The 25,948-nt window shown below is 43.4% G+C and overlaps 1 protein-coding gene across 2 annotated transcripts in view; it reads right to left on the bottom strand.

The window, feature by feature from the left end:
• Positions 1–26: 26 nt before the first annotated feature.
• The window catches only part of LOC118301504 (neuronal tyrosine-phosphorylated phosphoinositide-3-kinase adapter 1), a 29,555-nt gene continuing 3,633 nt past the window's right edge, over positions 27–25,948 (bottom strand). The window contains exons 2-8 of one of the 2 annotated variants that reach the window (XR_004790319.2): positions 13,295–13,542; positions 7,056–7,423; positions 5,167–6,969; positions 4,827–5,069; positions 3,435–3,541; positions 2,121–2,855; positions 27–1,240 (exon numbers count right to left, since the gene is read on the bottom strand). Coding sequence is in view for 1 of the 2 variants with exons in the window: in XM_035627085.2 (XP_035482978.1) it covers positions 2,433–2,855; positions 3,435–3,541; positions 4,827–5,069; positions 5,167–6,969; positions 7,056–7,423; positions 13,295–13,482 (3,132 nt within the window). In the remaining variant the exon portion in view is untranslated. Of the gene's footprint in view, positions 2,856–3,434; positions 3,542–4,826; positions 5,070–5,166; positions 6,970–7,055; positions 7,424–13,294; positions 13,543–25,948 lie in introns of both variants that reach the window. The other variant, XM_035627085.2, reaches the window with a different exon arrangement.

Below are 25,948 nucleotides of genomic sequence, written 5' to 3'. Positions count from 1 at the left end.
CACATGCAAACGTTCTGTTTGTTGTGTAAAGTTCATTATATAAAATTTATTTTTGAATGACAATATCAATGCAAATATAGCACTACAGTGATTTCCAAGGTACACCGTATCTCACCATATCAGTATAGTATGGCACTCGTATAATGGCCACCGTTTAGTAGACACACAAAACCCACGGCTTCTGTAAACTATTCTGGGAACTGACACCTAATGGGTTCCGTATCAGTCTGTGAAAAGGAATCATGGTAATATGATCGCGTGGTGTCTGAAATTAAATTGGGCACAATAATAAGTATCATTGGGAACTTTTCAGTATAAGGAATCTCTGCATGCATTGCACTTGCCCATTTCCATGACCCTGACCTGTGTTTGTTTGGAAAATCCTCGACTGTCAAACACAAACAGGTGGAGCTAAAACAAAAGGCCAAGCAGTGAGTCTCAAATATCGAGATAGGTCTTCTTTTCACGGGGTGAACTGTACTGTACAGTTTGGAGCTAACTATTGTAAAACAACAACGACCAAGAGACATTCAAGTGCCTTAATACTATTACAGAAGGGCTCACTCGTCAAGGTACAAACTCCGACTCACATGGCTTTCCAAAATAAAACAAATATGTAACAATAAGCACGATTATTAATAATGTTTCTCATGGTTACACCGTGTAGTTGAACGAACGACACCAGTAGTTCAAGATAGCAGCAAAGTATTAAAAAAAGAAAAAGAAAAAATTTAAGAAATCTGTACATAAATAAAAATGAATGTAGAAAAAAACCGATATAATAAATAAAACAGGAACACATCTTAAAGGGAATCTTGCATAAATTTAAATAAACAATTGTTGGACTGTGCCTTTCTTTTAGAGGGCGAACTGTTTATTAGTTGAACTCTAAGTAATGCATGGAGTGGCTGCAGCAGATAAAGTACTTAACTCTTTTAGAAAAATCAAGTGAACAAAGTAATGTTTTATACAGTATATGCTACATAATATGTATTGATTACAAGTATGAAAATGGAAATAACTGCTACATTTTCAATACAGTTGTACATATCTATTTACAGAACCTTTAGAGGGTTTTAATTTCTCCGACCCATATACCATGTTTTGTGCAGATTGTTCCAGCATTCTGTCTGAGGTGATTGATACTCACAGTCTTGTCAGTTGCACCATGTTGTACAGTCTGTGTTGGTGGTGGTGTCAGTGCTCGCTGCTGTGTGGAGGGACGCTCACGAGTGTGCAGCTGTGGGTAGAGTAAGCATGAGCGATGACGTTTTTTTGGACCATTGATCTCTACCTACTGTATGTTTGACTGGACCGTACATGATGTGCCATCTGTCACACAACACCTTTTTTTTTATGATACCCCAAGAGCAACACGTTCATGTTTTTGTACAACCACATCATGATATTAGCATAGTGAAGCTCTGCTGTATGTGAAAGTTTGGACATGATCATCTCTACACACACACACACACACACACACACACACATATATATGTATCATTTTTTACAATACTGTATGTCTATTGTGACATGCAGAGAATGACACAGTAAATATGACTTGTTCAAGTCTTAGATATGTATGTTAGGCTAGTTGACACAAGTTTGAATTATGTTGCTCCAGCTTCGGGAGCATATTGCTATAAAAATTGCAGAAACGTTGAGAAAGTAAATAGGTACATTACAAATATGCAAACAGATACAGTAGGTAGCTTTTTACTCCTCGGTGGTGATTATTTGCATCCACAATAACAATCTATTCATACCAAGACATCTCATATGCATTCACGATTTCAAGAAAAGACATCTCGACGGCTTTTCGACAGGTCCGGCCTTTTCTCTCAACCACAGAGCAGTGTGTCGGACAACTGTGTGTGCTGGAGAAAATACATGATTCTCATGTCTCAAGTAGTCAGGAGGACATTTTGGCAACACCGATCTCAGAAAACATCCCACCCATTATTGTTTAAGTCGGTGTCTTCGTTTTTGTAGCAATATTACTGGTGTTTTTGTCGCAAAAAAATCATTGGCAATTAGAACACGTCAACTGAGTACATACAGTAGTAGAGAGCAAGTACAAATCAGCTGGGTAAGAAATGAATTTAGTCTGATTGGAATACCTGCTTTTCTTCACCTCTTTTGTCAACGATTTTTTTAGTTTGTTCTTTCCAAATGACTTCAGTCTCCAATAACCTTGAATACTCTTCTCATTCAGTTTGTCACACAATAAGTGTGCTGGCAAACGTCTTCTTCTTTGTCCAACATCTTTCTTTCCTCTGTAGCTCATCTCACCACAAACCATTTAAAAAATATTCCTGATACTGAACCTTTTTTTTTTACTCTCAGCTCTTCTTCATTGTCCATCAATCTTCAGCTCAATCTGTGTGTTTTGTGTCTCCTTCGTGCTGTACTTTCTGGGCTGTCTTTCCACCTCAGATCGCTGTGTCCCACACAACGGCTTGCGGCCTCTGGCAGGGTGGCGTGCCAGTCTTACGGGGCTCAGGTGTCCGTCTCCAGCTAGGGAGGATGGGCATGCTGTCCTGCTTGCACAGGCTTTTGTCAGGGCGCCTATGGGCCTTGATCTCTTTGCACAGGCAGCGTTTGCGCTCAATGACTTCCAACAGCTTGCCGTCTCTCTGGGTCTGCGCTGCGGACTGGGTGGTGCCTGCGCCGACAGCAGGCTGTCCCTGTGCCAGCTGGGCGAGCTGCTGGAACTGCAGCTGCAGGTGGTGCTGTTGCTGAAGCTGCTGGAGCTGCTGCTTTAGCTGGAGCTGCTGCTGGTGGAGCTGAAGCTGCTGCTGCTGCCGAGACACACTGGGACTGCAGGGCGCCTGAGGCTGGGCCAGACCATGCAGCTGGAAAAAAAAAATCTAAATTGTGAATTCATGGGATGTTTCAAGAGTATTTCTAAATAACCTGAAAGACCACTGCAGTGTTGTGTAAATTGGCAACCATTCCTGACGCATGAATAAAACTGCAGTGTCCCTGGACAGCCACCAGGATGCAGCGTTGCTTCATCTCTCCCAGGTTGAGGGGGGTCAACCAGACGCATGCAGACAGTCTCTGCAGCACACTCAAACTGCGTCAGCACTTGCTATGCAGCCCGAATCTGGGGGAAATGCGCTGCTAGAAGACTGCAGCTCATCTCGCCAAAACAAAGCACCACATGTTCATGCAGCCAATGCACTCATTTTCTGATTACATATCGGCCTCATGTCATGTGCCTCTGTGACTCTTATTCTTTTGAAGCAGGACAGAGCCTTGTTCTGCTCAGAGGACATGTATACCGGCTATAAATAGATCTGCAGGAGCAGGGTCTCTAGCACGAAGGGAAGCAATAATGACAACGATATTAATGTTCGCTCCCAAATCGACCATGAATGGAGTTAACAGAGTCCATAGTTATGAGGCTGGATATTACACTGTATATTCACCTGATTCAGGGCTTCTCGCACTGGTAGGCTGCTCTGCCTCTGGACGTCTCCTCCACCCACCTGTCTGACTCCAGCAGCAGAGGAGGAGCGGCCCAGCCGCCCCACTTCTGTGGAGAAACAAACATCGCCCTGTGTGACTGCAAATGACAACACTGGAATAGAAGTTTTCATCCTGACACACGGACTGCTGTGAGTGTGTAACCACACACATGTGAGTTGAGACCACAGAGCCTCTGTACACACACACACATCATATTTTAAACTTTTAGATGAGTTTTGAGTACCCGTATTCCTTAATGGGTATTAGAGCAACACTTTTTTTTTATTATTGCAGGTATGCTATCACTGAGATTTGTTCCTGTACCGCTGTTTCACTCTGCCAATGTTGGTATTTTGTATTGTGAACAGATTTTCAATTCATTTATTGTACATGGAAATTATAGTTTAATTTTGGTGGTGAGTCTAATCTGCTATTCAACAATTATTGTTCATCCAGACTAAAACACAGTCAAATGTGATTAAGTTTTCTTTTTTTTCTTTTTTTATATATGCATCGTGAAAAAACAAGTTTAACACTGAAGTTTCAAAATTGATGCAATTGAGTGAAACAGCAATTTGAAAGATCATTCATGGGCCGGTGTGGCTCCACTCTCTATCACTTTGCTGAATATGAATTCGGTAATATAATATAACACAGTGTTTTTGTCACAATGTATAACACAACTGAATGTGAACAGGGCTCAAGAATGGTTGTATGCAGGGATGTGGTCCTGATTTATTTTATTGGTTCTGTATTGAATTGATTCTCAAGGTATAAAATGTGTCTAGACATTAAGACTGACAAAGAGACACTAAGCTTCGAGACAAACTTAGATACAGGAGGATGAACGGAAGAGGAGATAAGAGGAGAGGATCTGCTTGTTTCCTTCCTCTCCTTCTTTTCTTTAAAGGGGCAGTAAGCAATTCTGGAGAGAGCTTGTCTCTCTCTTTGCTGTTGTTGTAATTTCACTGCTCCGGCCGGGTTGAGAACCCACAACCTCCGGTATGGGAGTCCGACGCACTTGTTTTTTTGTTTTCCGGTTTACAGAGCCAGGGCTGAGCCGAAAACCTTGATTTTTATTTTTAGGCGCACACACAAAAGTGATAGCTAACGGACGCTGAGGAAATATTAACAGATTTTTTGCAAAACGTGTATTGCTTTAGAATTGCTTACTGCCCCTTTAAGTCCGGTGGTTTTAAGCCACATTGGATGTCAAAAAATCATGTAAGCTGTCCAAGTTTAAAAGCTATACCCATATCCACTGAATCCACCGATATAATGTAGTTCCTTTTCCGAATAGGATGTTGTGGTTAAGCACTGTGAGTAAAAGATTATGAACACGGTTAGCTTACCTCCATTTCGACAGGCGGGGAAAGTCTGGCAGGGAAGAGGCAGGCCTAATCTGGGCAGGGCTCTGAAACCCAGGCTGTGATCCACACCGGCCAAGGACTCACTGTGACCAAGGGCCCTGCTGCTCACACCACTGAAGTGGACTGGGATGCCTGAGTGGCCTCCTCGAGACCCCAACCCCAGCTCCTCTTTATCCATCCTTAACAGGGCATCAGCACTTCCATTCCATGCACGCCCTTCATCCTCTGAGACAGTGGAGGGAAAATAATGAATATTTCAAATAATTAGAATACCTAATAATAAGGCAACTTCAGCCAGTATTTAAAATGACCTCTGACTTACTATCTGTCTCTCTGCTCCCATGGCTGAAGGACAATTTCCTCTGCATAGGCCAGTAAGACCCCTCATCGGCGGTTAAGCTGGCACTGCTGTCCCATGGCATGAAGCCAACTTTAGAGTGGTGGGACACGGACCCACCATTACTCTTGGATGCCCCTTCACCTACACCAGTAAGACTCGAGGGCTGCTGCAGAGACGGAGTCTGACAGCTCCCTCTCAGGCTCTCGTAAGCCGGCGGTCTCCGGAAGCCACCAGAAGGGTAGGTCCACAGCAGGGGGCTGTCTGAGGAGGGAGGCTTGTAAGCTGGCAGACCATGAGGAGTGTGAGAGCGGAGATGTGGGCGAGAATGAGGACGCTGAGACGAGGATAATGGTGTAGGGGTTGAGCTGGTGCTGCTTTGAGACATTTTGCTGCTACTGCCGGTCGCGATATCCATCTGCAAGGAGCGCGGCCCTCCATCCCTATCCCGATCCCTTTCTCTCTCCCTGTCTCTATCTCTGTCCTTGTCTTTCTCCTTGTCTCTGTCTCCCATTCTGTCCCTGTCTCTAGCTCTATCCCTCTCTCTGTCCCTGTCCCTATCCTTGTCCCTGTCCCTGTCCCGGTCCCTGTCCCTGTCCCTGTCCCTGTCCCGGTCCCTATCCCTCTCTCCTTTCTCGGACTTCAAGAGGAAGCTCACAGACTTGCCTTCCTTGCCTGTACTCGAGGTTTGGGTTTGGACTGTTGCCTGGTTGGAAGTCTGAGAGCCGCTCTTGGTTGGAGCGGGAGAGTCTCCCCTCTCTGGCTTGCGATAGTGATGGTAGTGTGAGGGGCGATGGTGCGGGTGGTGGTGATGATGGGAGTAAGGGGAGGTGGATTTGGAGGAAGGAGGCAGGGGTGTGGAGTGACTCCTGGCTCTCAGTCCGGGAGCTGGGCCTAACTGGGCGTCTCTGCTGTGTTTGTCCTGCTGGGTCGCACTACCTCCTGATGATTCCTTGGAGCCGGACAGGGATATAGGAAGATTAGAGGAGGTTGAGGAGGAGATGCCGGCTTGAGTCATCACGCTGGACGTTTGAGTTCCCATTTTAGCAGCAGCAGATGCCTTGTTTTGCACCCCGACCCCGCTGGAGGCTGCCGCCGGCTGTGGGAAGGCAAGCAGCGGGGGCCGGTGCTGCAAAAGATTGGGGAAAGGGGCCGGGATCTTTGTGTTGGCCTCCGGCTCGGATTTACTCCCTTGCAGCAAGTAAGGAGTAGGAGCACGTGGAGTGTGTGGACTGGTGGAGAGGACCTGGGGGACAGGGGTGGAGGATGCGGAGGAAGGCAGAGGAGATGAATGAGAGATCGACACAGTCGCTTTGGGTTTGGAGTAGGAAGGTGAGGAAGAGGAGGGGCGTGGTAAAGAGGAGGAGCTGCTGGAGGAGGAGGGGGTGACATGGAAGTGTTTAGAGGTTTTATGTTTCTCATGTTTGGGAGGAAGGTGTCTGTGGGACTCTCTGTCCTGTTGCAAAGGGTATTTCATCTCCTCATAGATTGCCTCACTCTGGTCTGAGTCAGAATCAGGAGTGGTAGCCACGGGAGTGACAGGGTGGGGGGTGGCCGTCTGGCTGTCTCTGGTAAACACCTGGCCCACCATCTCGATATAGACGGGCTCATCCTCCCCGTCTCCTGTCTGAATCTGAGAGTCTGTTGCCTGGAAAGGCAGGGATGTGGCAGAATGAGGCACACGTGGAGGAAGAGGGTCAAGGGAAAGCTGGGTGCTGGGACTTCTCTTGGGCTTTAAAGGAGGCACCTTCTTTGTTCCAATCTCTCCAGAGTCAGACTTCTTCATGGCTGTAGGATTAACACAAAAAAACCCATGAAAACAAGAAAAGAGAGTTTTCACTTTAGAATAGGCACATGAACACAGAATTACTAACCATTTTTCTTCTCTGAGTGTTTGGCCTGTGAGTGAGAGGGTGGAGGGGGGGGCGGCGTCTCTGGAGGTCCTCTGCTGTCAGCGGATGACGAGCTGAGGCGAGTGCTTGGGTGACGTTTGGGTTTGGCCGGGGGGCAGCGGCCACCGTGTTGGGATTGGGTGTCAGAGTAATCTCCGTTCTCTAGACTTGTGTCGCCGGCACCGACAGCGTGACAGGACTGAGAGCGCGGCGCCATGGCAGAGGCACAGGAGTGAGGGGACAGGTCCTGGGAGGCTGGCATGGTCATGAAACCCATCCGGAAGTGTCGGCGGAAAGACGCCAAGTCGCGGACTTTGCCAACGGTAGCTGAGGCGTCATTTTGGGATGAGCTGCAATTTGGGAATGGAATTGGGAAGAAATGGATGAAAGAAAAAATATTGAAGCATGAAGAAATCAGAGTGAAGTGAAAAACCTTGATGTAGTACCCTTTATATTGAGCTCCCTCCTCCACTCTCTCTCTCTCTCTCTCGTTGGACTTGAAACATTGCTTTTTCAATAAAGAAATGCCTGCAGGGCTTTCATGGCCAAAGGGAAAGCCCAAGAGGTTCCTCCATCTTTTGCTTCGACATATCTTTCCATCTGAATTCCTCCACATCTGCTTCCCCTTCAAACACATTCAATTAGGAAATCAATTCCCTTGTCAAAAACAAAGTACTCTTTGCGTGTACTGTGCTGCTGGAATCGCCTTAATATATATCTTTACATCCTCAACCCACATCTGTAGCGTGTTCCCGCCAGAAGCTTTTCATCGGTTACCATGGGTACAGTAGGGATTTTCAGTTTGTTGATTGTTTGTCTTTGAAATCATCAATGACGCGAGTTCCCACAACAACTATAAAACTGACAAAAAAAACTTCATTTTAAATGTTGAGGTATTATAAAAGTAAAAATATATATTTTTAACTCATAGCCAGTAAACCAGAATAGAATCAAATGTGCTACGTTTCTGACCGTTTGGAGTCGAGCAGAGTAAACAGCGGCTCAGGTTGTTGAAATAAACCTGGGAGGGTTGATGACGTGCTGAGTTCCCCGAACCATAACATATGCTGCCTTACTTCACAGAAACACATGATAAGTCCCTGGCCTTTAAGCCAACTTGCATCGGAAATGGTTGACTTACTGTCTCCGTATAACAGACTTTTTTATTAACAAGGCTACTGTGAAGTCACTGTACTTGGGGAAAACGTCAGAGGAGAGAAAAAAGTATTTGTATCTGTGGTGAAAACATTTTTTTAAAGTTCCCAGAACTTACTGCAGTGATGCAGGAGGAAACCACAGTTTCATGAGGCTGATTCATACTTCAGATTTGTGTTGATAACATCTCAGCGAAGACACATCTGCGTATCCACATCTGTCTACATATTTGACACCGCGAGAGATTGGGTTTCCGAGTGCGTAATTAAATAGCTCAAATGCATGATTATTCGGTGTGTAAGTGATTCATCATAGCATATAATTGCGCCATATGACTATGGGTCATGGAGCACTCTTTTAGATCATTTGCAATCCCTGTGGTACAATGAGGCGAAGAAGAAAACACTTCGGCTCTTACAAATTGTCGTCAACTTTGCGAGCAGCAGAAGCAGCACTCGGGAGGCATCAAGGAAAACACAGAGGCTCCTGTTATGTGTGAGGCAGTGTGTGTCTGCGCCTGAATGCGTGTGAGTTGTGTGTGTGGAACAGCATCAGAGTGTGTTTGCATCTGCAAACACATTGCAAGTATGTTTGTGCCCTTGAACGCCTGTGGAAATGTACTTGTGACTATCGGCATAGATACTACAGGGCCCAAATTTAGCCCAGAACAGAGGCTGAGCAGTTCCTTCTGGCACTTTTTTTCTTCTTCTCACTTCTTGTTAGGGCAGAAGAGAGCCCCAACTCTACAGTGAATAGAGACATTTCGGGAAATAGGCTTATTTGTGTCCTGCCAACAGTTATATGAGAAGATTAATACCACTATAATCTGCCTAATAACAAACTAGACCCAGCAGCTGGGTAGCCTAGCTTAGCATAAAGACTAGAAATAGAGGGAAACTGTTAGCTTGTCTCTTTCTAAAGATAACATCAACTGAACTGCACCTAAAAAGCACACATTTGTTTAATCCCTAAAAAACAGTGGTTTTGAGGGTTGTTGAATCTATCTATCTATCTATCTATCTATCTGTCTATCTATCTATCTATCTATCTATCTGTCTATCTATCTATCTATCTGTCTATCTATCTATCTATCTATCTGTCTATCTATCTATCTATCTATCTGTCTGTCTATCTATCTGTCTGTCTGTCTGTCTGTCTGTCTGTCTGTCTATCTATCTAACTATCTGTCTATCTATCTATCTATCTATCTATCTATCTATCTATCTATCTATCTGTCTATCTTTTTAGATGTTGAAAAGGTGATGATTTTCTTGCATTTTCTAAATATGTCAAAATTTGAAATTTGTATTTGCCTTCATGGATTTAAGGGGACTGCTTTCTAACAAGATGTTCCGCAATATGAACACCATCTTTATGATTTAAAGCAAAGTTCTGTATTTGTCATCATGATAGTCACATCACTTATCTTTGTGCAGGCTACCCACTGGAAGATATTCTCAGAAGTTTTTGCTAAAGAAATCCAGTCAAGATAATTCTGCCCCTAGCAGCTACTGTCCTATTTCTGATTTGTCTTTTGGGGCAAAGTTTATGAGTGGGTTATGTTTAACCAGCTGATTGAGACTATCTGTAAAGATATTATCTTTGAGGACACCCATTCTGGTTTGAGGTGAAATCAGAGCAGTGAACATGTTAAAGTTTCAGATGAGTTAAGGTTGAGCAGCTGACACCGAATGTGTAGCTGCCCTCATTCTGTTGGAATTTGCCGACATTTCTGACATGATACACGGCACTAATTGATTGCCTTAAGTTATGGGTTGTCTCTCAAATAGATTTAAAGTGAAATGATTCTTCTTTGGTGCCGGGTATGAAAATACAAAAAAAAATAAAATCGAAAAATGAAATATTGGCCTGCCGAAACTGTAACTAACCCTAACCTAACCCTCATACCAAAACTGAGTAGGTTTTAAAGACCTTGAAGTGCTTTAACACATGGTTAGTATGTTAAGGCTTGGATATAACAAATACATTTCTCCTGTGGGTTTACTGTACGCATGATATGTACTGTACGCATAAAAAAGTAACAGCCGTGAATCTCGGACTAGATCTCTGTTCTCTGTTTCAAAACATGCAATGCAGACATTTAAATTATCAGCATTTAAAGTAAAATCAAAAGCAATAACTAATATCCAATCAAACTTATATCCTGCTTTTTGAAAGTGGGTGAGTCCTGATAACTTTGGACCTTAAGATGTGATTCATAACAAAGCGCGAAAGTCCCTGTGTTCTTCAGTTGGGCGATGCAGGAAAACCAACTAATGTTTAAATCCTGTTGACTGAATGTCCAATTACTTATAGCATCAAATAAAGTTAGTTGGCAACATTGTTAACTTATTTGTATGTACAATACTTTAGCATGAAATGCATTAAGGCTAATGGACATTGGAAAATCCTTTTTTTTATGATGAAAGTTAAATAATGGGGGCCGCTATGTGTCTTTTTATACACGATTCAAAGAGGAGTCGGATAGTCTCCTCTTCTGTTCAAAATTATAACAATGAAAACCACGACATTTCCTGCATCCTACTTTTATACAACAAAGATAACAGGGCTTAGTGCGTCTGAGTGCATTATAGCTGTTGCTGGGAATAAAGTTTGACGTAACAAATATTCAAATTTAGTTAGATAAATATATGAAAGGAATCCTAACTCATTTGTAAACTAAGAAGTTTACCCATATGTCATTTAATGCTCTAAGGTGGATAAAGGTGGTGCACTGTCTCCTAGCATTAAAAGTATTTCCAAATATATTTTCCTACAAAAATGAATGGTCTCAGTCACATTCTGTCCTTCCCAATAAATACTTTTTACAGCTTGACTTCATCCCGCAAAGCCTATATTGACGTACTGTTAACTAATAAACTGAGCAGACTTCATATTATTTCTCCAAACCTCACTGCTTGGTCTTGCGCAAAAAAATCAAACAATTCATATCCATTTCTCACAGTTCCCTGAAGACTTTTTAAAATGACAAAAAAGCAACAAAAAAAGGTGTTTTAAATTTAAAATGAATAAATGCAGATTCAAACAATAATCCTCTTCATCTCTTTTTCATTTACGTTCCATTAATACGATGATCTGTCAACTTTACATTAATGACCCCTTTGCAATTAACATACATTTAATGACAGAAAAGAAATTTGTGTTTGTCTTTTAGTCATCCCACTTGCCAAATTGAATATTAATAACTGAATTGCTTTAGGGGGAGTTTTGAGGCTCTATTTAGTCCTCCGCACATCTGAATACGCATACCCCCACCATTCTATTCACACTGGTCTCATACCTCAGCTCACATCAAGGTTTTCTTGCACCAGTTGCCAGTTGTCTCTATTTTTAAACTCTCTCCTATTTACCATTCTGTATCTCCACAGAATGCTTTCAAATGTGATGTGTCTCCTGAGGGCAGACTACCAGTACACCCACACACACGCACGCACACACACTCCCACTGGTTCTGCAGTCGCTCCTCGTCCTGCCTCGAGTCCATTTGGTCCCCATCCTTTCGGACCCCTGTGCGGTTTCATCCCTGACCCTGCCTTGCTCGCAATCATCACTGGTCATGTCCTGCCTCTCACCTCTGCTGCTCTGGCCCCACTCGGCTCAGCTTTCATCGCTCATCGTGTCCTGCGGTCCCATTTGCTGCCCTACACCTCCACTGGCTTGATGCTGCCACGACATTGATCTCTGCTGCCAACACGAGGGCCTCCAATTACCGCTGTGAGTCAGAAAGCACTAGAACTCACTTCTAAACAAGCTGAATTGTTGTCTCTGATGTTGTCCCTCTCCTCAGTGGCACAAATAGCCCCGCACACAGCGTAGAATTTGGTGAATTATAGGTGACTCACTTTTGAACAGCACATCTCTCCTCTGTCCCCCAAACACCCGCTCACACACACAAGATCACACACTTGTGGGCATGCACACACTTTTCTGAAAGATGCTGTGGGATGAGATCACGTTGCTGACAACTGTTTGGACTCTTACAAAGTATAAAAAGTAAAATAACTCATTCTGTATAAAACAAATGTCTCCTGTGAATTTTATTTGATCTCATTATTATTTTGGTAATCCTGATGCATGAGTAGCACTTTAGTTTTGTAGCTGTTCAGGGTCGGGTAGTTGTCAAGCAGTTTAGGTTAGTGGTTTCCAATGATTCAGTTTCCTTCAACACGGTCACAAGAGGTTCATAAATTGGGTAGTACCAGTTCCGCTACATACATTTGTATTACCTTTTGTGAAATCTTTGCTTATTATGGAACAGTTGCAGAGTGGAGTTGCTTACAACTCATATGCATCTGAAACACAACAAGAAGCCTCAACTTAAGTCTTAATTCATGAAGGGTCACTAACCAAGAAATAATTGGAAACCACTGGTTTAGGTCTAAAGATTCTGTGAGCGGTCAGGAAAAAAATGGATAATACTGGAGAAAATACTTTGTAAGTGGCATAGGCTACAGTGGAAAAACTCAAGTAAACTACAAGTACATTAAAAATGTAATTGAGGAGAAGACACCACCACTGCTGGGAGGTCTGCACGTCCTATTGTTACAGCATATTTAATAAAAACGTATAGAGGCAATAAATTAGAAATTAGAACATTTAAAGCTTCTCTCTTGGAAAGCATTGTGAGTGAAATACACCTGTAGTCGTCAAACAACAAAAACAATGACACCTTGAATGTTAGAACCTCTGATGAAAGTCTGTAATGTACAGACACAATAATCCCATGTGAATTAAGACAATTGAGGCAACAACTCAGTTTCATTTTCTTTCGTCAGTGGTTTTGGCTCCATTTTGCCCTCGGACAATTTGGCTTACATTACAGAAGTTTATCTCATCTACAGAACATATTAACTTCATTGTGAACTGCTGTTATGCAAATGTGCTCGAGACTCTTCAGACGAACCCCTCTGACTTCATGAACTGTGCCTGGAATTAAGATGTTGAAATTAAACCCATTCATGGCGGCTAAGAGGTTTATATCCCCACTGAACTGAACCCTAATGTAATCCCATATATGCAGAGCTCCTGGGAGCTGATCCTCTCACCTCTTTTTGCTTCCCTCTTGGTCCCTCTGCCTCCAGTCCAAGCGGCTCTTACGATACAGCAGGTTCATGTCGCTGCGGGGTCGCTCCTCCTCGCACCCAATCACAGCGCAGTGTAGCCGCTTGCTTCGCCTCTCTATGTCACGCAGGAAATGCTCGACTGCCACATCCTGCGCTGAGCCAGAGCTCATGGTATAGAGGGAGACTTGGGAGATGGGCACGTGTGGCACGGACAGTCTCCTCCAACTCACCTAAACAAGAAGTAACAAGGGCAATGTTAGAGCTCATTAATCATTTAAAAACACGTTTAACAGCTTCCCAGCCTTCCTGCAGCTGACGAGATTGACAGTGACTACTTTGTAATGTGGCGACACACACTATGAAACCCAAGTAATCAACCCCCAAAGTACTGGCAGAACTTTCGGGGAGTCGTAGCTTATCAGTCTCTCTGTGTCATAGCGAGCACTCCTGCCCATTACTCCAACTGGCAGCCTTCAGAGCAGAGACACGGTGATGCATGATGATGACGGGGGGCACAGTTTTGTTTATCCTTACCTCCAGTGTATCACATGAAAACTATTTATTCTTTCGTTATCCAGTTATGAATATTTGAGTAAGCATGGTAACTCAGCTGCAGAGCATCTCTGGCTGTAGGCCCTGGGATGGCCCAGCTAAGCCTGTCTCATAGCCAGACGGTAATGTGGTTTGTCATATGTAGCGCATGAACAACTTCCTACTCACGCTCACCCCATGAGAAGTCAGGCTTGTTGTGGGGCAGATATCGGAGCGCCCAACAGTATTTTCATGATGGAGAATGTGAGTGCGCAACGCAATTGGCTGAGAAGACCTCGGCTGTCAGCTGATGCATGTTTCCAGAGTTTTTTTCATCATAAACAGAAACAGAGCTCGAGCTTTTTTTTTTTGGTAGTGGACACTGGAACATTATTATCGGTGCTTCTGGCATTGGTTCTTGTTTTGAACTGCACAGCATGGCTGGAGAGCAAGACTGAGTCACTTTCACGAGATGCAGTAAGATGAGGCATATGTTGCCGGTTGGTAATTTTAATGGCCCATATTGGCAGATTTCACAAAGTCTCACAATGAAGATGACGGGGAAAATACCCAAAGTAAAATGTCTAACCCATCTTTTTATGTGATTTTTTTTTCAATTTCTGCTGTGCATTCACAACGTGGTACAATGTAACTGCAGGCAAGTCCAATGTAATGAGCTCTGAAAGCATCATTGTCTGAGGGTAAATGCAGCATGAAAAGACAATAAAAAATACATGACATTTACATTTTGTATGGCTATAATAGCTGTTCTAATTCTGTGCATATTCAGGACTACTTAAACCACACCGCCCATTCAACCACTCCCGTTTACTGTCATTTTAAATCTCAACAAAAAAAGAATAAATTCACAGTAACAGCATCAGGCACTGTCACCTGGGCCAGGCAGCATGTCGAGCTGCGTAGCTGTGTGTGATTCTTTTGTCACGGCTCAGTGTGTCATCCAGTGTGTCAGCGTGGCTACTGCTATTCTTGTATCTCACAGCCCTGACCACAACCTCGGACACTGCTGCTGCCATGCTTGCTGACTCAATGTTAATTAGGTTAGGGAGCTGCAACTGTAGGTTGGGATTTTGTTAACGGGGGCTTTGATTTGGGTTTCTAGGATCTGGCAGCTGAGCGGGCAGCCCTGCAATTGCCGCATTACATGCCGTGGGTTGGTGTGCAATTAGCTGAGCTGAAAGAACCGGGGTATCTCCATCTTGCAACTGCAGAAAGGCTTGTCTCATCAAACTGGGCTACAGACACCAGTTTCACAGACTTACAGTACACTGATATAAGTTGGCTCTGATCTAGAGTGATCCCTAGAGTCACTTTAAATCCCAAATAAACAAATTCAGAACATTTAGCAAGTTGTTTCAGGAGCATCTGTAGGGTCAGGTGTCGCTTCAGCTCCTCATTAGAAGCAGGAGGCAGATGGAGCCATGATTCACATAACTGCATCTGTATGCAGCGCTGCAGACTACTCATTCATGCACATAAGCAAACAGATCACACACATATATAATCATATCCCCCCATACACGCTAAACACATGCATACACACTAAACACATGCATACACACTAAACACATGCATACACACAATTGCGAATGCTCAGCAGCTGATTCGAGTGACTGACGACAGGAAATTTAAATCATTTTCAACACAAAAAATGTGAAAAAACTAACTTTTGTGTTAAAAAACAATTATTATGTTTGACCATAAATTTACAATAACTTCTGCCTAAAATCACTGCCACTGAATTAAACACCTCTGGAACACGTTGTGCTGCAGCCCTCTGCCCTGCAGCCTCCACCTCAGTCAGCGAGTGGTCCTGTAGTGTTGCTGCACCTTGCTGTGAGTGAGACAGTAACGCTGCAGAGTGGAGGGACACATCACCTCACAGCACTAGCCTGGCTTGGCACAGGGGCAACATTTCTATCAAAACATGTCCAACGTACATATTTAAACACTTTGGGATTAAATCCTCCCTCATTTGTTTTTGCAGACATGCACCAAAAATTTTATTTGAAACAACATATTGTTATAAATGGCAAACTTCCTTCTTTTTTTCAGTAGAAAACCAAGCATTCATGTGATATTCATGTAATTGCCTTTGCAAAGCTGCTTGAATAGAAGCAATTAGTTTGAAGGGGCAGCAGAACATGTTGTTCATTGAAGACATCATCTTCCGTCTTTTACAAATCCCGTCCTCGGACTGACTAGTTTGCTTCTAGTCAAGTCTTAAATAAATTGTTTTTTATTAGCAGTTCAATGTTGCAATTAATCACAGTAAATAAGGTCAGCAGGAAAGAACCGGATGTGATTCTGTGCATGAACAGATGTTTACAACATTGGTGATGTAATTTGTATATTTTGGAAACACAAGATACTGCGCTTTGCTCAAGTTTTTTTTCCAGTTTCTCCTCAATACCAGAGCCATTTCTTTATAGCATCAGATCTTAAACATGCAGCCAAACGGTACACAACAGTAGGCGCACTGGAACAATACACAGCGTCGCAGATCAGCAACAGGGACGAGAGGACGGAAGAGGAACAGGGGGATACAGCCCACAAGGATGGAGCAAAACGTTCAGGGGAGGAATGAGCAGCTTGAGACGCATACAGCTACAGTGAAGGAGGGATGGAGGCAGTGCAAGAGGGACAGAAGGGGGCACGGGGAAAAAAAGAGGGGTAACCCATAAATAGAGTCAGTGAGGGATCAACCAGGCTGGAGACACACAAGATTAGTCTGAAAAAACACATGGAGACAGACTGATGGAAGGGAATACCGAGTCAGGGAATATGAGGGTGGAGGGAATTAGCAAATGGAGGCGAGTGCGATGGAGAGAGGATAGAAAAACAGTGAAAGGCAGCCAGACTACAAGAATGGGGGAGGGAGGTGAAATCAAGCCTCTCACACTAGTCGCTGTGTGTGGTCTCCTAGCAACACTGTCAGCCATGCATCTCTTCCTTAGCCACTGAATATGCACAAAGCAGGTTGTCAGTCTTGTCATACGGGATGAACCCGCGGTTAAACTTCATTGCTGCTGCATTTGTAGGCCTATAACCTGATCCTCCAGTAACAGTATGGCTTATTCATCTGGAATGTCGGTAGCATCTGTATCCAATAGCAACCAACTTTTGCTGTTAACATTAACGATCTGCTGAACAATGACATTCATTCTCTGGACATTTTCAAGGTAGCTTTAAATGATTTGTTTGGCCTGTATTTCACCTTAGCTGCAAATCTTGTTGTGAAAAGTAAAAACCTCAGATCTATATGTGCACAGTCGAGTAACATTATATTACCTGCAACAGTGGGAAATTGGCCATTGACGTAAAATGGATATTAAGAGCTTGCATTTGGAGAATATCTGCACCAGCTCCTCAAAACAGGATCCACATTAAATCACAGCTGCTTCCTCTCAAAGAAACTGATTGTAATCACGGATTTACTCCGAAATGTGTTTCTTGTCAAACTCCAACTTCCACATGAGCTTCAGGGTCTGACTGAAACCATCAGACAGATAATGACTACATTATTAAGTTGTTCAAAGTCGGCTCGTTGCTTCTTTCAGGCCAACCCATGTCAGCTCTCTGTATGAGACAACTAAAAAGTTCTGATCGAAGTTAGCTTGTGAGAAATCCACCTAATCTGGTTCTGTACAGTAAACTGTTGACTGCGTGTATTCATTTTTTTATTTCGGGGCGCACTGGAAGTCGCGAGCCACTTGTTTACATGTATTTTACCAAATACTCCTAAACAGCGGAGGCTTGTGTGACGTGACAAGATGTGACATCACAGTAAGATGGCTGGAAAAAAACAGTTTTCAGAGAAAATAAATGTGGAGCAGCGCTGAGAGCTATAAGGCCCACGGAGGATTTGTTTCCTTGTCTTATGACCTCGATGATGTTATTTTGTGAGGCAACATCTGGCTGAAATCTACTTCACATCCAAAAAGCAACACAACCAATTTGATGTCAGATTATTTAAAGGCACAGCATTGGCAGCGACTGGTCATCGGAGCTGGGTTGTGACAGTATGATGGCTATCCACTGATGACATAAATAATGGAATGTTAACTAAGGTTAGCTGAATTGCAATAGACACAAACTGAAGGAAACAATTTAAACATGAATTACATCAATTTAAATCTTTCAACCAAGTGCAATAAACAACGGAAAGATAATTTATTTCACTGTGCAAAACTTTTGTGCAAACAAAATACGAACACGCTTGCAACGATAATAATGGCCAGATGTCTCACACTCTTCGTTCACAGAAGCTCGACTTGCAGCGAGAGATACGGTGCTAAACATTCGGTCCGTCCGATAATTTATGCTGTATCGCACTATATACGATTAACATTTACCAGAACTGTTCCTATGCGGACAGGATTTCTCTGAACGAAGGAACACTGACACACTCAAACCTTTCACAACCTGCGCTCTCTCCATCAATACTGTAGTGTTAGGGTTCACCTACAGCAAATTGAGGATACATAAGTTAAATCAACTATCTTTTTAAAGCATTTTCCAAATACTGTGTTTGATGTTTCTGTATTTGGTTCTGAGGGGATGTCTGTCTGAATTTGCTGAACTTTCTGAGCCATTTAAGACAAAAAAACAGAGACTCTGCAATCCTGACCTGCGGGACAGAGAGCATTTCAAACAACACCTATAGCTTGTGGGTCAAAACTAGTGTTCGACCGATTTATCGGCCGGCCAACAATATCGGCGGATGTTTGCGTTTTTTACGTGTATCGGCATCGGCCGACGCGCGGCTGCTACGTTCGCCGATAGTTTTTTTGGGGAGGGCAGATCCGGTCGCCTATCGGGCCCGGCCCCGCTCTCTCCGGAACCATTTACCCAGCGCCCTCGCGGTGCCTCTGCCCTAGGCTGCCGCGCTGCACGCCCGCCGGGTACCCAACTCTCCCTTCTCCTCCGGAGAGCGGGAGGGGGATTCAATGTCTCCCACCCTGCTCTGCCGCTGGCTCCGGCCGGCTTAGTCGTGGGTCGCGGTGGACGGCGCGCCCGGTGGGTTTGTGTCTTTCTCCTTTTTCTCCAAACCCTTTGCCTCGTGGAAATTGACTTTTTAATCTCTGGGGGGCCGCCGCCGACAGACGGGCGCGAGGCTCGTGGTTGCTGTTTTACGCATCCTCCACGTCCTCACGCTCTCTCTGCGAGCCACGGCCTTGGCCATAACTCCACTTTGACTAAGACCTCAGATCAGACGAGACAACCCACTGAATTAAATTCTTTTTAACTATTAAATTGAGGGAGCAAAAGTAGTATCGGCTCAAGAAAATCAGCAGTCTGTATCGGTCATCGGCTAAGGCTGATGAAAAAAAAATCTGTATCGGCATCGGCCCTAAAAAATCTGTATCGGTCGATCCCTAGTCAAAACCAACCAACCAGTCATCTGAGGTAAAAAGCAGCTTGAGCCTGTGTGAGTCTTCTCTCGCTGTAGAGTGTGCGACAACACCAGCAACCAGCCAGACGCCACTGGTAGTGTACTGTTACTGACAGTTGCTATGGGATTCCTGCTCTCCTCTCTTTGTGAGGCTTCCTTCAGGTCCTCTGTTCTCCTAAAAGCCATCTACAAACAACATTTAAATCTATTTTGGATATCCTGGTGTACAAAAAAGTCTCAAAGGCAGCGTGTGGATTTGAAATATGAAAAACAAAAACAACCTGGGGGGCAGATTTTGAAGTGTGTCTGTGGTCGGAAGAAAATTGGATTACTTAAGCATTTCCTGCATTGTGCATCACTAAACCAGAAGTCACTATTTTCAACTCTGGGGTATATGGAGCTCTTCGCTGCTTCTGCTTTCCTTAACTTCTCTTTATGTACTGCTGTTGTGCACTGAATGATCTACAATATTGCATTGTGCGGTATAAAGCCTGTGGCTGATGAGAATGGACAGGAGGAGGAGGAGGAGGAAGAGGAAGATGAAGAGGAGGAGGAGGAGGAGGAGGAGGAGGAGGAGGAGGAGGAGGAAGATGTGGAAGCTGATGTATCACTCCAGGCCAGGGGGTGGAAGAGAGGCGTAGAGGAATTTTGCAGATTTTTTTTCTCTTGACCTCGTTCTCATGTTTTGGGCATGAAAAAACAATACAAACCTCAGTATGAACATATGGACCGAATCAAACCTTCACAACAAGCTGCCTCATTCTTCTTTGACAAAACAACACAAAAAAAATACACTCGCTTAAATATACATGCACAGGACACTTCGCACACTTTGGATTCTTCTCCTCGGCGTTGTACAAACTGAGTGACCACTAAATCTTTCATGGCCCTGCAACCAAAAATATCCCACAAAAAAAAAAGCTCTCCCTGTTCCCCCTCGCCCTGTGCTACCGGGACACAGCCTCGGGCCACAACAAACTTGCGGAGGTGCTCAATGTTTGTCTCAGCCACGCTACCTTTTATGCCAACAAATGAATCTATTATTGTCGGCATGTGTGTGCATAAGTAAACATCCTTACAATGTGTGAGGCGTGAATGGTTCAACAAAGGAAGAGCTGCAGGTAAAGTGCGCAACCTGCTATCAAGCGAACAAAAGACATAAATAAAACAGCACCAGTTTCTCTCTGGTCTAAATAGGGCGACCAGTGAATGACCTCCCCATCTCCATTCTCCCACCTAAGCTTGCCCTTGCCTTCATCGTCTTCTGCTGGCATCTGCAGTAACCAAGGTGACCCGTAGCACTTAGCATACATGGACACATACCAGCTTATAGATCTACAAGCCCTTACACAACACGGGACTCTTTTTTCATTCAGTCTCTGTTGTTTACTCTCTCTATTGCACACGTAGGGGTTCAAAATGTGCGGGAAATACCACATCAGATCACGGAATCACTATGCACCTTGAGCAGATTTTGCCCTGGGAATGATGAAACACAGAGGAGAAAAGAAAATCCTCGTGCTCAAATGTTTCCGCAGGCCTCCCTCAAGATAGAATGTCTCTTCAAATAAACATTATTCAGCACCGCACATAAGTAAACTCTCCGAGTTTGTCCACTGCATTAAGTCTCTGTTTTGTTTGATCTTTGTATTTGGCTGCTGAGACCCAGACTGAGAGGTATAGTGCTGCGGGGGAAGAGAGTGAGAATTGAAAAGCCCCTGCGTTGTGATCGCGCCTGTGCATGAGGGGAAGAGCTCCTCTCTACAGCTGCACACGCTTCACTGAGCCAGTGTCCCTGTCTAACCAGGATCGGACTCATTTTAGATGTGGATTACCCAACAATATTGCCTGGCCCCTGTACGTTTGTTTCAGTTTTTTTTCTTTTAGAAAACTTGAAAAGTCTTGAAAAACCTCCAAATGGATATAAGTGATGATGCTTCACTTTAAAGGAAAATCTTTCGACAGCACGTGATGTTCTCCTCTCTTGTGGAAAACAGAAATCTCTTGTGTTGTCTGGCCCTGCTACACATACGCTGAAGCCGGAGCTGAACCTGTTTTACTGGCTCTTATTTCAGAGTCTTTGATTCACCCACTAAAAAAGCTAAACACATCATTGCCTGCAGCACTACAGGTTGTCCCTGCCCTCTACATGACAAACCTCATAAAGTATTCAGCAACAAATTAAGCAAAGCCAAATAGCCCAGAGTAAAATAAGGATCAGCTGAACATCACTGAAAACGAGACATATGATTTGGCTCCCAGCAGCTTGTAGAGGGCTTGACTTTTCCCTCGTACTTGCTGCTTTGAATTGGCTTAGAAAGCCACGGGATGAAGAATGTAACATGGACAATGCACTAATTATGCAAGGAAAAAAAATCTGATCAGAAATTTGCTACACACACACACACACAAACACACACACACACACACACACACACACACACACACACACACACACACACACACACACACACACACACACACACACACACACACACACACACACACACACACACACACACACACACATACACACACACACACACACACACGACAACATCAGAATTGTCCAAAATTAATTGATATTAAGATAATAAACCTGCTTTGTGTGCTTGCTGAACTGCCTGTCGTTTAATTGAAAGATGAAGCGGCGGTGTTGGTGTGATCTGCAAAGCCAGGTAGGCCACAAGTAGTCTCCCAACATTTCAATCATCCTACTCCTTGTGCTCAAAATCCCCCGATAAGCGAGTCATAGCGTAGGTTGCACAGGATAAGCGTGCGCATGCGCATGCACGCACGCATGCACACACATCGACAGATGCCCACACACAGCTCTCCCACTCATTCATCTTATTACATACAGATCATGTCTCTTATGGCCTGGATATTTCTACCAAACAGTGTGCACTAGCATGACAGTAACGCAGTATAAGAGATACTGTTGGGATATTCCAATAGCATTAAGAGTTTGTGTAACAACTTTAATTGCTGGCAAAGCATTCGCAAACCACTGCGATTAAACTCACATGAGGCACTTAGGAGAATTGTTGAAAACCAGTAATTCAGACATCTAAGAGCATTCTAACAGTCCGCACTGCAAACTGAGGAGCAGGACAAGTTGTAAAATGCACAGGTCCATTGGACTTACAGCTGTGACTGGCAGGTTTTCAGCTCGGAGTCTCACTTGAGCGATTCCCATTCCTGCTGTTCACCACACTGACGGGAAAGAAATGAAAAGGCACTAACTGGGCCAAACAGCAGATGATAGCCGATTACGCACGGGAGGGCGTCTGATTCAGACGGAGTTTTCTTATTTTGTTTTGTTTTAACATGGTGATTTTCGAGGGGTTTGTGTAGTGACCTGCTTCGAGCCAAAGTGGCTCCAATCCATCCTGACACTTACTGTGTACAGGCTTTGTGTGGTTTCACCCCTGCAATCTCTACTGCATCTGGAACCGTTTCTGATGTGTATTCAAATACGTGTTCTCAGCACACGTTGCCCTGAATGGGCATTGTTAATTTGACAATAACTGTATAAGAAAAAAATGCACCAAGAATAATGGGAAAACAGAATTGGACAGCTAAAAAAATAGACTTTTGATCTACTTGACTCCAGTAAAGCAGAGTCAAGCAGCTGCGATTCCTTTCAGTACAAATGGAGATCACACTGACATTTACAACACATACATAAGCATCTGAAGTCACCGTGTACAATCACCTATTTCACACAATTACTGAACCCAGAGTTTTTTCTGCTGGTTTACTGTGACCTTCACAGACGATGAATTACCACCGTGAGATACTTCAAAGACCTTTATACTCCACATCAGTCAGAGACCCCTTTCTTCACATGACACAGTGACAATTGGGACAATGCTGTTTGTGAAATATGATATATACTTTAACAATGTTTGCAACCTATAGCCATGGCCCTTATGTAACTGCCCGCTAATAATTCAGTGAACATTTTCATGGTCCTCTGAAAGTCTTTAGCAAGATTGTGACTTAACAAAGATGCCAGGCAATTTTCCACGTCTATGCCTGCAATTCAAAATTGAACTGCAATCGCGCCTTCTTAACTCCAGATCCTGCCAATCAAATAATGAAACTGCTATGACTTTCCTTAGGGCTTATTGAGGATGAAAATTATAAATGGCATGGAACACAAACATGTGTGAATATATTTGTTTTCTGTCACAAATACATGCATGTTTTCTGCGCCGACGATACTACACTGACAGACATAAATACTCTGGGTGGTGATTAAGATGACTTCACACCGGGACCTCTGTGCCAACAGGAGAGGAGGAACCGTTGGCTCCCAACTTTATTTATTTTGCATGGTACCATGCAAAAGACTTTGGAAGGTTTAATGAGAAGAAAACAGGGAGGAAATGAACAAAGATGAGTTGCCTCAAGGATATCATTACCACACATCATTACTCTTGACTACCCGCTGCAGCGGAGACTGGATGCTGTAGGATGCTCACAGCCCAGAATGAAAGCATTTAGAGGGAACATTGAATTTGGGTTTTCGCCGGCTAATTTGGCCATATACATCCCAGACAACCTTCGGTCAGACACGGGACACGCTTGTATGACGTTTCAAGTCTGGAGCCCCGTGTGAGTCCAAATCATCCACCAACAAGGCTGCAGAGGCAGCTTCAAAACACAGCACCAGAAAGTCAGTGGTCAATTAGAGAGCAAAGTCAACCCACTGCCTCCCTCCCTCTTCAGAAGGTCAAGTTACATTTTGTCATGACTTATTTTTCTTCCGACACAGGATAAAGTGCATAACAAGAAAAGAAAAAAGCATTTCTGAAGAAGAGTGGGCAATCTGAATGGCATTATAATATCTACTGTATTTACTGACAAGGAAATTAGAGTGGGAGGCCTGTTTGAAAAAGTCAGTGTAGAGTTTTTTTCTCTATCTCTGTCTCTCTTAAAGGAACAGTGTTCCGTAAAGAGCCAGGAAAGCCAGAAGACAAAGGGGGGTGACATCTAACAATGTCCAAGACTGGATTTGTACCCAGGGCATCGCTGGTAAATGGCATGCCCTTTAATCAAGAAGCCACCAGAGGTAACCTTTACCTTTAGACCTATTAATAACTCAACAATGTGACCCAGTCAAAAGCATGAAAAAGTTTTGGTTTGATCCACAGGAAACAAGTTGAAGTTGATGGAAAATGGAATATGATATCAATTTGAAATTGGAGCCAACTATGCTGTGGATAATTTGATTCGACAGTATGTGATTATGATGAATGTAAGTTTATATACAGAATGAAATTCTTTTTTTTTTTTTTACTTTGCTTAATTAAATCAACTGGACCTACATAGTTGACGGTGTTGATTAAAGGGACAATGCACCGATTTCCATGAGTATGTGAACACAATTGAATCTGTGACTTTTTGAGAAGTTTAGTCAAGTCTGAGAAAAAAACCCGGATGATGTCATCAGCTTGTTGACATAAACTAGTTCTTTGTCATTCCTAATCTACATACAGCCTGTGTTACAAACTGGGGGCATGAGGTTTCTCAGGAAGTGTCTAAAAAGAGGCACTAATCTAACTTTTTTGAGTATACAAGGACATTTAGTAGCAAGATAAAACAAAGAAATGCCGCTCCAAAATCACATCAATAGAATAACTAACACACTGAGTGAAAAAGTACTGTGCAAAGGTTTTACTTTTAAGCAATAGGATGTTTTTTTTGTATCAATAAACAATTTTAATCCAATACACTTTTTTGTCAGATTCGGGCAATATTTCCTCACAGTCTGCCAGCTGTCGGTTCTGTGTGTGAGCCGGAAAACAATTCTACGGGCGAGCCAGCGACAAATGCTATGACTCAGAGGCTTTGGCCTCGTGGTTTCGCCTCCCATACCCGAGGCAGCAGGTTCGAGCGCCGACCAGTGCAGTCAATACATTAACAACAAAATCTCTCTCTCCAAAGTCACTGACTGCCCCTTTAACACAAGGTGCATTGCTCACAAAAATCCAAAATCAAAACGGCAACGGCTTTCTCGGTTCACTTGCACTAAGTTTTTCAAGGCCCTCGGTTGATCCTAGCATCTTGCAGAAGTCACAGTTCTTGTTCTTCTACTGAACATAGTCCTCAATGACAAGGCTGTGTGTTTGGGCATGTTGTCATGCTGCAGAATGAACTTCATTACTATGTATCAGTTTGCAAATAGAAAATCTAAAGTTACCCAAAAACTCCCACAGTACTGATACAGCGCTCAACAACAATAATAATACAAACCTTACTCAAAGTTTTAGATTATCTCTAGATCTACACAGACATATCTTTGATACCACTACAGATCTGTAAACACACATGAGGGTGAGCTGTAGGGCTGCAACTAATGATCATTTTCTTTATTGATTAATATGCTATCATTTGTATTTTTTGACTAAAAGAGAAAGTGAATAAATGACTCACTTGTGTTAGTCAGTTTACTTTTACAAGCAGAGTCCTCCCATTTGACAAGCTGGATGATGATGATGACATGTAGCATTTTTCACAATTTTGCTCAAAAAATTAATGAAATTATTCTTCAACCAACTGACTAATTGTTTCAGCTCTAGTGGACTGTTTAATCACTTTGACCATGTTATTTACTCAGCATTTAAGTAGTGGGGGAGGTGAAAACTGTGGCAAGATTGAATCGAAAAACACAAGGGGGA

This window comes from Scophthalmus maximus, chromosome 2 (genome assembly GCF_022379125.1).
Source record: "Scophthalmus maximus strain ysfricsl-2021 chromosome 2, ASM2237912v1, whole genome shotgun sequence".
Lineage (NCBI taxonomy): Eukaryota > Metazoa > Chordata > Actinopteri > Pleuronectiformes > Scophthalmidae > Scophthalmus > Scophthalmus maximus.
This window is presented reverse-complemented; position numbering and strand designations above follow the sequence as displayed.